This window comes from Oreochromis aureus, linkage group 3 (assembly GCF_013358895.1).
Source record: "Oreochromis aureus strain Israel breed Guangdong linkage group 3, ZZ_aureus, whole genome shotgun sequence".
Taxonomy (NCBI): Eukaryota; Metazoa; Chordata; class Actinopteri; order Cichliformes; family Cichlidae; genus Oreochromis; species Oreochromis aureus.
The window spans coordinates 76,908,471-76,921,341 of NC_052944.1; the positions used below are offsets into that span (position 1 = coordinate 76,908,471).

General features: G+C 41.2%; 1 protein-coding gene across 1 annotated transcript; it reads left to right on the forward strand.

The window, feature by feature from the left end:
• Nucleotides 1–614: 614 nt before the first annotated feature.
• Nucleotides 615–12,486, forward strand: LOC120438235 (zinc finger protein 235-like). The gene is made up of 5 exons (XM_039608674.1): nucleotides 615–676; nucleotides 6,128–6,233; nucleotides 9,921–10,671; nucleotides 11,495–11,775; nucleotides 11,926–12,486. Exons 2-4 carry the CDS (start codon nucleotides 6,216–6,218, stop codon nucleotides 11,749–11,751), a joined length of 1,026 nt encoding a protein of 341 aa, XP_039464608.1. The 5' UTR covers nucleotides 615–676; nucleotides 6,128–6,215; the 3' UTR covers nucleotides 11,752–11,775; nucleotides 11,926–12,486.
• The last annotated feature ends 385 nt before the right edge of the window (nucleotides 12,487–12,871 follow it).

Below are 12,871 nucleotides of genomic sequence, written 5' to 3' on the forward strand. Positions count from 1 at the left end.
ACTGTTCGTTCTTCTTTAAAATGCAAGCTTAATAATGAAGCAATATTTTTAACAGACTGTTCTCGTTTATATGACCTCCATGAAACAACAGGGTTAGAACACATTGTGGCGAAGTAGGATGTTTGTTTTGTAGTCCATCTTCAGCACAATGTAGTTTCAACAGGCGGACATCCGGTGTCACATTACATATTACAGAAAGACGAATGTAAGGCTGTTCCAATTCTCAGCACCGCTCCTCTCTTTTCCTGAGTCCTCAGCAGTTGTCCTCCCCCGATGAAGTTTTCATCGAGGCCAAGGAAAAGAGTTTGGGAAAGGAGATTGGCGCTACTTTTGAAATAACACTCCACGGTGTTACGTTGTGCAGCTGAGTCACGTGACCGCACAGCAACAAATCACAGCGGAGCCGGGTAAAAGGGGGCGGAGCAAAGTGTGTGTGCAGGAGAGGAGTCGAGCAGAGAGAGCTGCTTTTTCATGAAACGGGAGTAAAGTAGTGAATTTACAGGAACATATACCACTACCAACGTTTGGATCGATATCTGCATCGATCTGCACACCCTTGTCTCCTGGATTGTAGCTGAGATTAGCGTGAACCACGTGGGTCTCTGCTCCCTGATCTGTTTCTTAAGACGTCCAGCTTCATCACGGAGTTTCTCTCGGTTTGTGGGCTCGTCTAAAGGTAAGCACCGAGCTAACTTTAATGCAGGTTCAGTTTATGTTGATTTTAGCTCTGTTGAGAATAACAGATAGCTTGGTATACACTGGAGTTAGACATACTGTAGAGTTTGTGATTGCTTGCAACATCATAATATGGCGGTTGCTAGGGGGAAAGAATACATAAAGAAGAATAGTCTTGGAATATGAACAAAAGGATGGGGTGCAGGGCAGGAGAAGAGCCAACCCCCACCCCCAGGACATGAAGAAAAGATAAGATAACCTTTATGTTGGGTTTGTCTTAGGGCTGGGTATCGTCACTGACTTCTAGAATCGATTCAATTCCGATTCACAAGGTCCCGAATCGATTCGGTCCACGATTCGATTTAATTCGATTCGATTCGATTCTATTTAAATCTGGGAAATTTTGACAGTCAGAAATATTATAATTCAGATCAGTACATTTACATATTGTTGTATCAATAAAAAAGAAGCTGACACGCAAGACTTTATCAAAGGTGTAAGCGTCACAGCAGATGCCTTTATGTCAAAGTACCTGAAGATAAAACAGAAAAACATGAAGGTGATTTTCCTGGTCTGGATTTTATAAAAAATATTCTGCAGTACATCAAAAACTAAAGGAAATCATTAATCAACATATGAACTTTACCTCTGAAGTAACAGCGGTTTTATTAGAGACACGGTAAAGCGTTTTGCATTTTTTGCATAATTTTAAAAAGTTTAAATTGGTTCAGTATTGAACGGCAGAAATTAGGTTTTCTTTTCGGAAAAAACAGCGGCCGACAGCGCTGTAAACAACAGTAGACTTGTGCGTAACAAGCAAGCGAATAATGCAGAAAAAAGATTTTTAGAGGGAAACTTTTCTTGAAGTACAGAGAGAGGGGGGGGGGGGGGGGGGCAAGCAAAACAGCAAAAGTCAGAGTGACGATGTTTATGTGAGCGTAGTTTGGATCTTCTTTTGCCGCTGGTTCGGTCAATATTGTTTGGAGAGAGATAAAACTAACAGCTTTAGAATCAACGCAGAAAGGGCGTGAACACAATGCGCGGACCCACCGACAGATCAGGAACAGTGAGCTGTCGGCTTTCAGCCCCGACCGTGAGAAAGGCGACATCTCACTGATTCTGACCCGCAGGTCGCGTTGTGTGTTTACGTCTTTGTGCAGAATCCGTGTACCTGCTCTCATTTACTGTCTTAGCGGTTTGGTGGTTGTTTTGTTTTTGTGAGATTTTACCTTAAATCTTCACTCAAAGACAAGTTTCTTTGACAGTGTATATGCAGATGTATTATATATAGGAGACAAATATTGTCCGTTTAATTTGATGGCATTACTAAATTTGGCTCAATGCTTGCATATATGTGTAAAAAGAAAATGTACGAGCTGTGATAATTGTTTCTGATAGAATGAAGAGTAGACTGATATATGAAATATTCCTTTATTGGGTGAGAAAATCAGACCATGTCATAACTGCTTTAAGTCATACAGAACAGATATCAGAGCCTTAAACAGGCTGACTTGAAGACCCTGAGTACTTTCTCCCACACTGAAAACACTGGAATGATAACATTATTTGAACATTACCTAATAAGATTGATTCAGGACAGACAATTAGTTATTTTAAACTTTCCTAGCAGTCCTTCACAAACAGGGAACAGTCTGTCTATTCTCTCCATCTGTCAGCTGCTGCTGGCTCTTCCTCCTCCTCTTCCTCACACACTGCTGAGTTTGTCCTGGTGAATCATCAGGGGTGCAAAGCCTCACAGATGATGTGCAGCAGTGGGTCCCTCAGTCTGTCCTCACTCTGGACACTTGCAGTCGTCACACATGGAAATCGACAAAAACTATTTATTTATTTAAGTATTTTTTTCCTATTAAAAAACATTCAACTGAAGACTCATTCCACGCACTTATATAAAAACAATTTAAGGAGCAATATGGACATTATGGACCATGCTGGGCATCCTCTGCATCCTCTGCACACGGCCATAGACAACCAGGGGTCTGTATATGTATGTGTGTGTATATATATATATATATATATATATATATATATATATATATATATATATATATATATATATATATATATATATATATATATATATATATATATATATATATATATATATATATATATATATATATATATATATATATATATATATATATATATATATATATATATATAGATATATATTTAAGTTGCTTGAAGACGTTTCACCTCTCATCCGAGAAGCTTCTTCAGTTCTAAGGTCAAATGGCCGAGAGTCCCAGATTTAAACCAAGTGGAAGTATCCCCCCAAAGAGGGACAAAGGACCCCCTGTTGATCCTCTAATCACATGAGCCAAGGTGTGAAAGTGGGTGTGGGACCTAATCAGCCAAAGTTTCGGGTGAGCTCATTGTAAAACCTGGCCCCACCTTGTCATGTGAATTCCTGAGGTCAGATGGCCCAGGATGTGAGTGGGCATTAAGGCGTCAGGGGAGGGAACTCAAAACTGGTTTATAGATGGCAGACAGTTGGTGTCGTAACCCACCGCCTCTGTTCAAAGATGGTCGCTCACAGTGGACATAGATGGCCTCTTTCACTCCTCTTTCAAACCATCTGTCCTCTCTGTCCAAAATGTGAACATTGGCATCCTCAAAAGAGTGTCCTTTATCCTTAAGATGCAGATGGACTGCTGAGTCTTGTCCTGTGGAGGTGGCTCTAATATGTTGTGCCATGCGCTTGTGAAGTGGCTGTTTGGTCTCTCCAATGTAGAGGTCTGGGCATTCCTCGCTGCACTGTACAGCATACACCACGTTGTTAAGTCTGTGTTTTGGAGTTTTGTTTTTGGGTGAACCAGTTTCTGTCTGAGTGTGTTGCTGGGTCTGAAGTACACTGGGATGTTGTGCTTGGAGAAGACTCTCCTGAGTTTCTCTGATACACCGGCTACATAGGGGATGACAATGTTGTTGCGTCTGTCTTTCTTATCCTCCCTCGCTGGTGTCTGATCTTCTTTTCTGTGCCTCTTTGCTGACTTTATAAACGCCCAATTAGGATAACCGCATGTTTTGAGTGCTTCCTTTACGTGTGTGTGTTCCTTCTTTTTTCCCTCAGGCTTGGAGGGAACATGTTCTTCCTGGTGGTGTAGGGTCCTGATTACTCCAAGTTTGTGTTCCAGAGGGTGATGGGAGTCAAAGAGGAGGTACTGGTCCGTGTGTGTGGGCTTCCGGTAAACTTCGATGTTGAGGTTGCCATTCTCTTCAATGTGCACGGCGCAGTCCAGGAAAGGCAAATAGTTATCCTTTGTGTCTTCCCTGGTGAACTTGATGTTTTTATCCACGGCGTTAATGTGTGCAGTGAAGGATTCCACTTCTTGTGTCCTGATTTTGACCCAGGTGTCATCTACATATCTGTACCAGTGGCTGGGTACTCTTCCTTTGAAAGAGCCAAGAGCCTTTCTTTCTACTTCTTCCATGTAAAGGTTGGCTACAATAGGTGACACGGGGGAGCCCATGGCACAGCCATGTTTTTGTCTGTAGAAGCCTTCGTTGTATTTGAAGTATGTTGTGGTAAGGCAGAGGTCTAACAGTGTGCAGATCTGATCGGGTGTGAAGTTGGTCCTGTCATCCAAGGAGTTGTCTTCTTGTAGTCGTTTTCTGATAGTCTCCACTGCCTCCGTGGTGGGTATGCAAGTGAAGAGAGAGACTACGTCAAAGGACACCATGGTTTCATCTGGATCCAGGGTAAGTTTCTCGACCTTGTCGGTGAAGTCGGTGGAGTTCTTGATGTGGTGTGGGTTGTTCCCCACGAGAGGTGCAAGGATGGTAGCCAGGTGTTTCGCAATGTTATAAGTGGCTGAGTTTATGCTACTGACTATGGGTCTGAGTGGGACCCCTTCCTTGTGGATTTTAGGAAGTCCATAAATGCAGGGTATGGCATCCCCTGGATAAAGCCGGTGATATGTAATGCGGTCAATGATTTTGTCCTTTTCAAGGTCTTGAAGGCAAGCTATAACTTTCTTTTTGTAGCTGCTTGTGGGGTTTCGCTTTAAAGCTTCGTAGGTGTTGTTGTCACCGAGGAGAGTAGTGATCTTTGTGTGGTAATCTGTTGTGTTTAGGACCACGGTGCACCTTCCCTTATCCGCTGGTAATATAGTGATGTTGTGGTCTTTGCTCAGGGAAGCGACGGCCTTCTTTTCTTGTAGTGTGAGGTTAGACGGAGGGACTTTCGCACTGGAGAGGGTGGCTGAGACTTTCATCCTGATTTGCTCTGCTTCTGTCTGTGATAATTTATTAATCCGTATGGCGGTTTCTGTGGCTGTGATGAGGTCCACTATGGGCAACTGTTGCGGAGAAATGGCGAAATTGAGTCCTTTGGCTAAAACCCTCTTTTCAGGTTCAGTGAGATTCCGGTCTGAAAAGTTCTTTACCCATTTCTCCCAACTGTCTTCAGGTGTGTTTTCTTCTCTGGGTTGTGTGGGTTCAGACTGAGGAGTGTGGGTTTTTAAAAGCAAGGTGTTAAATTTCCTGCGTTGTCTTTCTTTTCCTTTAGAGTGTTGGTCCCGCTGGGCCTTGTCAACAAACTTGTATACCTCTTCTAAGATTGGAGAGGGTAGAAGGGTTTCCACTTCCTGCACAGTCTGGCTGATCTTGATCTGGAGGGCATCTATAGTGAAATGGACCTGTCTTATCCTTTCACTTAAAAGGTGATTTTGTGCTCTCTGTAGAATCAAGTCTGCTCTGTGTCCCCTGACAGTGGATCCAAGGCGCAAGCTCCTAGGAACAACTCTGCTTTGTCTGCATCTTAGGTTGAAGCGAAGGTGGTTCCTATAATCCGCCAGTTTCCTAGATTCCCTTTCATACTCCCGTACCAGTTGAAGGGTGTTCCTCCCAAAATGTACGGCAATATGTCTGTGAAGGTTCTCAGTCATCCAGGTCATCGTAGTCAAAGGAGTTGCAAAGAAAAGCGTCTGGACTTCTTTAAGTTGCTTGAAGACGTTTCACCTCTCATCCGAGAAGCTTCTTCAGTTCTAAGGTCCCTCTTTGGGGGGATACTCCCACTTGGTTTAAATCTGGGACTCTCGGCCATTTGACTTTAGAACTGAAGAAGCTTCTCGGATGAGAGGTGAAACATCTTCAAGCAACTTAAAGAAGTCCAGACGCTTTTCTTTGCAACTCCTTTGACTATATATATATATATATATATATATATATATATATATATAACACCCAGCACGCCCCTAGGGGCGGTTTATCCTTCAAGCTCGGGTCCTCTACCAGAGGCCTGGGAGCTTGAGGGTCCTGCGCAGTATCTTAGCTGTTCCCAGGACTGCGCTCTTCTGGACAGAGTCACATATATATATATATATATATATATATATATGTATATAACTCCTCTGGTTGTGTATGTGTGTGTGTGTGTGTGTGTGTGTGTGTGTATATATATCTACATATATATATATTTGTGTCCCAGCTGAGTAACAGGAGGAGAGGAGTCTGGTGGAACAGCAGAGGAACAATTTCAGCCATTTACACTCAGCTCAGCCACTACAGAGGAAACAATGTCTTCAACACAAAAGGTGTGAAAAACATCACAGTTACACTGTTATTGAAACTGTGTGCACAGCTTATGAAACTGAATTTGAATAAGTTAAATTTGAATTTGAATTGCTCAGATTGAATCTGAATTGTAACTTGAATAAATGCTTTTGAAAACTGAATTTGAATTAGTCTAATTTGAAATTGAATTTATGGTTTGAAAATGATCATCACTAAATTGAAATTGAATTTTATATATTGAAAATGAATTCATTTGCTTTGAAACTGCATTTTATCCTTTAAAAATTCAGCTCTCGAATAATTTCAGTTTCACTCTCACCATTTAGTTTCAGTTCTGCAATTCAATTTCAGTTCCAAAATTCAGTTTTTTGGAACTTACATCCGGTTCCGGTTCAAGCGCAGATTAATAGAACTACATTTTGCCAGCGGACTGAAAGTGTTTCTGACGGGACTCTACAGCGTCTTGAGCTAAATTAAGACTTCAGAAGTCATTCGTCATATGTCGAATGACCAGCGGATAAACTCTCAGGTTGGTAATAAATGTATTACATGTATAAGAACAAGCGTCATGTTAACAAATGATTGCCGTACAGTAACTTTTATGCTTATTGTGGCTGTTAGCTAAAAACGCTAATTTAGCCTAGTTTGCCCTGAATTCAGCTTTGACAAACAAATATGATCGACTGTTTCTAGTAGAATTACAAAGTTGTCATCTTGTACCCTCTCAGAGCCCTGTATGCTTGCAGAGACCCCTACAGTAGGGAAACATGCAAAACGGTGTCCAAACCTTTGTATTTGAGCTTTATTTATGTCTTACACAGCATCCCAACTCTTTAGCTAACTTAATAACTTTAGCTAAAGTGAATAGTTAGTCTAATTCATTAGTGCAGCATTACTGGATCACCTCTGTTTGAAGTGATATGATATCTGACTATCACTGTGTTTAACTACCATGATAATTCTTAGGGTACTGAGTGCATGCTTATTTAGTTGTTTTTTTTTTTTAAAACATACTGATCCATTGCTATGTTTGACAGGCTGAAGTTGTTGGGTTTGTTGACATGTTTGATTTCACTAATGGAGCAAGATTCAATTCAATTCAATTTTATTTATATAAATAAATCAGCCAAATCAGCCAAATCATAACAAAAGTTGCGTCAACAATCATGTGACCCCCTATGAGCAAGCACTTTGGCGACAGTGGGAAGGAAAAACTCCCTTTAAACAGGAAGAACCCTCTTGTGCAACCAGGATCAGCGAGGGGTGGGGCCATCTGCTGCGACCGGTTGGGGTGAAAGAAGGAAAACAGGATGAAAGACATGCTGTGGAAGAGAGACAGAGGTTAATAACAGATATGATTCGATGCAGACAGGTCTATTAACACATAGTGAGTGAGAAAAGTGACTGGAAAGGAAAAACTCAATGCATCATGAGAATCCCCGGTAGCCTACATCTATTGCAGCATCACTATGGGAGGATTCAGGGACACCTGGTCCAGCCCTAACTATATGCGTTAGCAAAAAGGAAACTTATTTTGTCTAATCTGTCTAATCTTGATAGTAGAGATAGTGTCTGTCAGGGGCGGGTGATATAAACGATATACGATAGAAACAATATAAGTTTGACCAACGATAGAGCGATATATTTAAAATCTCTATCGTGATAGCGCATGTTGATGATGTCATCAAGCTGCGCCTGTTTTGGTCGAATGCATTGCCGCGGCTACAGCCATTATCATCTGCAAATTATGCCGGGCGACAGTCATAGCAAAGAGATGAAGCACTTTTGAAATACGGGGAAAGCCAAAAACTGCGCTTCCTCCACTTCCGTAACATTGATTCATTAATGTTGAATTGTCTCGCAGCTGCTCTATTCCCATGTTGTTGCAGTATATTAATAACTAACCTTGTATTTTGGATGAATAATCTCAGTTGTTCTCCTGACTGAAGTTTGGCCCGTGTATAGCATCCGGCTATGCGATTGCATTTGTCCCTGACCACCAGAATCCGTCACCTTAACTTTTATCGAGTGGAAAAAAAAGTTGGCTTCATCCTCCAACTTCACTGTGCTAATGTTATGCTAACATAGCTGTGTCGCTAGCAATCACGTAGCACAACATTATATACCAGGTAGTCCAACTTCAGTAACCCTACAAACGCCACTGCTGTTTAGTTTCCCGTCGTCATTTATGTTGGAAGTGGTAGCAGAGCTGTACATTTTAATTAGTTTCAAAAATCTCTCAGTCAGAACATGGTATGTCATGTTTAGGGGGAAACTAGCGAGCTAACTTCCTGTTAACTTCTAATTCAGTTAAATTTAATAAATTCTGTTTTCATGGACGAATGGATGTTAAACTTAATTGTTACACCTGGTAAAGCAGCAACGCTAATGATTTTTATTAAAGATGAAATAATTTAGACTGTTTTTAACACTCAGTGTTCGTTTGAATTTGAGACCCGAAGCGGACAGAGTTTTGGACCTAGATTACTCCGTGAAGCTCCTCACTATGGCAGCCATAACAAACATTTTTTAACAGATTTCTGCATGCCAAAATTGATTCGAGGTCAGTAAGCACAACCAGAATTCATATATAAGGCACACTCGATTTTTGAGAAAAATTAAAGGATTTTAAGTGTGCCTTATAGTGTGGAAAATACATTATACAGAAGAAAAGAATATATTGCGATATATATCGTTACCGCATGTGCTTCAAATTATATCGCGATATGGATTTTAGGCCATATCACCCAGCCCTAGTGTCTGTCTCCCGAATCCAAACTGGAAGCTGGTTCCACAGAAGAGGGGCCTGAAAACTGAAGGCTCTCCCTCCCATTCTACTTTTAAATACTCTAAGAACAGCAAGTAGGCCTGCAGTGTGAGAGCGAAGTGCTCTAATAGGGTGATATGGTACTAGAAGGTCATTAAGATAAGGTGGGGCCTGATTAATTAAGACGTTGTATGTTTAAGAGCAGGATTTTAAATTCAGTTCTGGATTTAACAGAAAGCCAATGAAGGGAAGCCAAAACAGGAGAAATATGCTGCATAGCAGTGAAAATTTATACTATGTCTTCTAATGATGCTGCCTAAGGGAAGCATGTATAATGTAAATAGAATTGGTCCTAGCACTGAGCCCTGTGGAACTCCATAATTGACCATAGTGGGTGAAGAGGACTCTCCATTTACATGTACAAATTGGAGTTTATTAGATAGATATGATTTAAACCACTGCAGCACAGTACACGTAATACCTACAGCATGTTCCAATTGCACTAATAGGATATTATGGTCAACAGTATCGAATGCACTAAGGTCTAGCAGGACAAGCACAGAGATGAGTCCACTGTCAGAGGCCATAAGAAGATCATTTGTAACCTTCACTAAAGCTGTTTCTGTGCTGTGATGAGCTCTGAAACCTGACTGAAACTCTTCAAATAAGCCATTCCTCTGAAGATGATCTGTTAGCTGTTTGACAACTACTCTTTCAAGGATTTTTGATATGAAAGGAAGGTTGGAGATTGGCCTATAATTGGCTAAGACAGCCCGGTCTACAGATGGCTTTTCTGAGTAAAAGCCATCTGAGTAAAAGCCACCTTGAAGGCCTGTGGTACATTAGAGATAGGTTGATCATATTTAAGATTGAAGAATTAACAGTTTGTTCCACGACTGCATTTGACTCCCTGCCTCTCTTTGTATTTCTGTCACTGCAGGACCAACATGGAGCAAGAAGTCAGCGCTCTCAGGAGGCCAACAAACATCACAGAAGAAAGGGAGAGAAAACATACAGCTGTGATGAGTGTGGGAAGTCTTTTACCCAGGCTGGAGGCTTAAAAAAACACCAAGTCATCCACAGAGGAGTTCGACCTTACAGCTGTGATTTGTGTGAGAAATCTTTTACCCAGGCTGGAAGCTTAAAAACACACCAACTCATCCACAGTGGAGTTAAACCTTACAGCTGTGATTTGTGTGGAAAGTCTTTTACCCAGGTTGGAGGCTTAAAAGAACACCAACTCATCCACAGTGGAGTTAAATCTTACAGCTGTGAGTTATGTGGAAAGTATTTTACCCTGGCTCAAAGCTTGAAAAATCACCAACTCATCCACAGTAGGTTTAGAGCAAACTACTGTGACTTGTGTGGAAAGTCTTTTACCCTGGCTCAAAGCTTAAAAAATCACCAACTCATCCACAATGTATTTAAAGCCCACTATTGTGACTTGTGTGGAAAGTCTTTTACCAGGGCTGAAGACTTAAAAAGACACCAACTCATCCACAGTGGAGTTAAACCGTACAGCTGCGATTTATGTGGAAGGTCTTTTGCCCTTGCTCAAAGCTTGAAAAAACACCAGCTCATCCACAATGGAGTTAAAGCATACAGCTGTGACATGTGTGGAAAGTCTTTTACCCTGGCTGGAAGCTTAAAAACACACCAACTCATCCACAGTGGAGTTAAAGCATACAGCTGTGAGTTGTGTGGTAAAGCATTTGCTCGAAATAGCCACTTGCAGAGGCATCTAGTTACCCACTCGGGAATTAAGGCGTTGTTAAGGGTTCAGAATTGAGGGGAGATACAAAACCAGAACAGTCCAGAAGGGTTGGGTCAGAACAATGATTTTATTTAAGCACACGCGCGGGAAGATAATTACTGCACACATCAGCAAGGATCTTCACCAAAAATACATTTCAATTTGCTTTTATAATGTCAGGGTATTATGACGCCCCCTCATGCGTTTACAAGCACATAGTTTGCATCTTAAGAACATTGATCAATTTTTAGAAATAATGCGGACACAAGAGTTCCTCTTTCTGGTATCTTCTTCCAAATAAGGCAATGGTCTCAGGCCTCTGGGTCCCCATGGGCTGGTCCTCTCCTTCTCATCATCTGTTACTAGGCAGACTCAAATGGAACATGTTTGCTGAATACATTCAGGCCTCTATTCAGGCCTGTCTTTAGGTTATGTGATACATATGTGTTTTGTAAGCATGTGTGATCTTTCTTAAGCTCCCAGCATCTCCTCCAATGGATCGTCCAGACCTATCGCCGAACGAAGCTTGTGACCTTTATTACCTGGGGGAGCTTCAGCTCTTTATGAGCACAAAACTGCAATGTGTGTATAAGGATATAACAATATAAAAATGGTTATCACTGCACCTGTGCTAAAGGTTAATATGGTGTCAGTGTGTTAAATGTCTCCCTGCCGTCTTAAAGCCATATGTGATACTCTTAATGCGATGCTAATGCTATGAGATATATTGTAGCAGTAAAACAATTTCTTTAATTCCACAGCGTACAGCTGCGACTTTTGTGGAAAAACTTTCAGCCTCATAGGGAACCGAAATATTCACCTTCGGATTCACACTGGACATGATGTTTACTGCTGTGATCAATGTGGGAAACTGTTTTCAACAAATACACAGTTACAAAGACACTTGCTTACCCACACTGAGGAAAGACCTTATAAATGTGACCTGTGTGAGAGGACTTTTAAATCTCCACATTACCTGAAAAAGCATCAACAGGGAAACCACCACAACAGAAAGTAACTCTACAAGTGCAGTTATTGTGAGGTACGTATTTATTTTTATCTTGTAATTGTAACCTGATTGTGATCAGTAAACTTATGGAGTTATACTGAATGAACTCTTTGGAAAAATGAAGAGTCCTTTTCGCCCAGTAAGTTATAATGTAAACAGTAAAATGTAATTGGACTTTGGCAGCTATTTAAGGTGATGTCCAGGATAAAAATGTTGAAGGAATTCCCTGACTTAAACGGTCTCTGTTTAGAAGCAGAACAACAGAGATGGATCCAGTTCTCAACCCTGTCGTCACTTTGGTGGTGGGAAAGAGTTTCTCTGTGACCTTTGTGGAAAAACCGCCAATCATCAACAGGACCTAAAACCTCATCAACGTAGACACACTGGAGACAAAATGAACTACTGCAAAGAATGTGGGAGAGGCTTCCACACTCCAAGTACATTAAAAATACATGAACTCTTCCACAGTGGATTCAAAAAGCACATCTGTGACCAGTGTGGGTAATCCTTCACCACTGGACATGAGCTTAAAGAACAAGAATAACAAATCCACACAGGAGAGACACCATACAAGTGCAGACACTGTGACAAAAGCTTCTCACAATCAGGTCATCGTAACAAACATGAACATACACGCATGGAAGTGAACTTCAGCTCTGACCAGTGTGACAAGAGCTTCAGGAATGTCAGTTCATACTCTGAACACAAACGATTCCACGCTGTAAATAAACTGTTTCACTGTTACCAATGTGAAAAAACATTCACTTCATTATCTGCTCTGTGCAAACATCAGCCTGATCATGCAGGACTGAAATCACTGGATCACAATGAATCTGAAGAGAGAGAAAGATCCTCTTCTGGTTTCAGGGTCAGACTTAAAAACCTTGAGATCAGGCTCCACAGAGTTCAGATGGAATCTCCTGTAAAGAGTGTCAGCTGATGTCACACTTGGATCTGATGAGGTAGCTCTGATTTCTGGAGCTGCAGTGAATAATCCTGAATGTTACGTTTAGGAAGCTGCATGTATAGATATGCATATAAAGTTTATGTTTTTTCCTTTGAGGGATTTGAATTCTCTAAAATGTTATCCCTGTTACATTTTAATCTTTGTTCCTTTAGGGCACAGTAG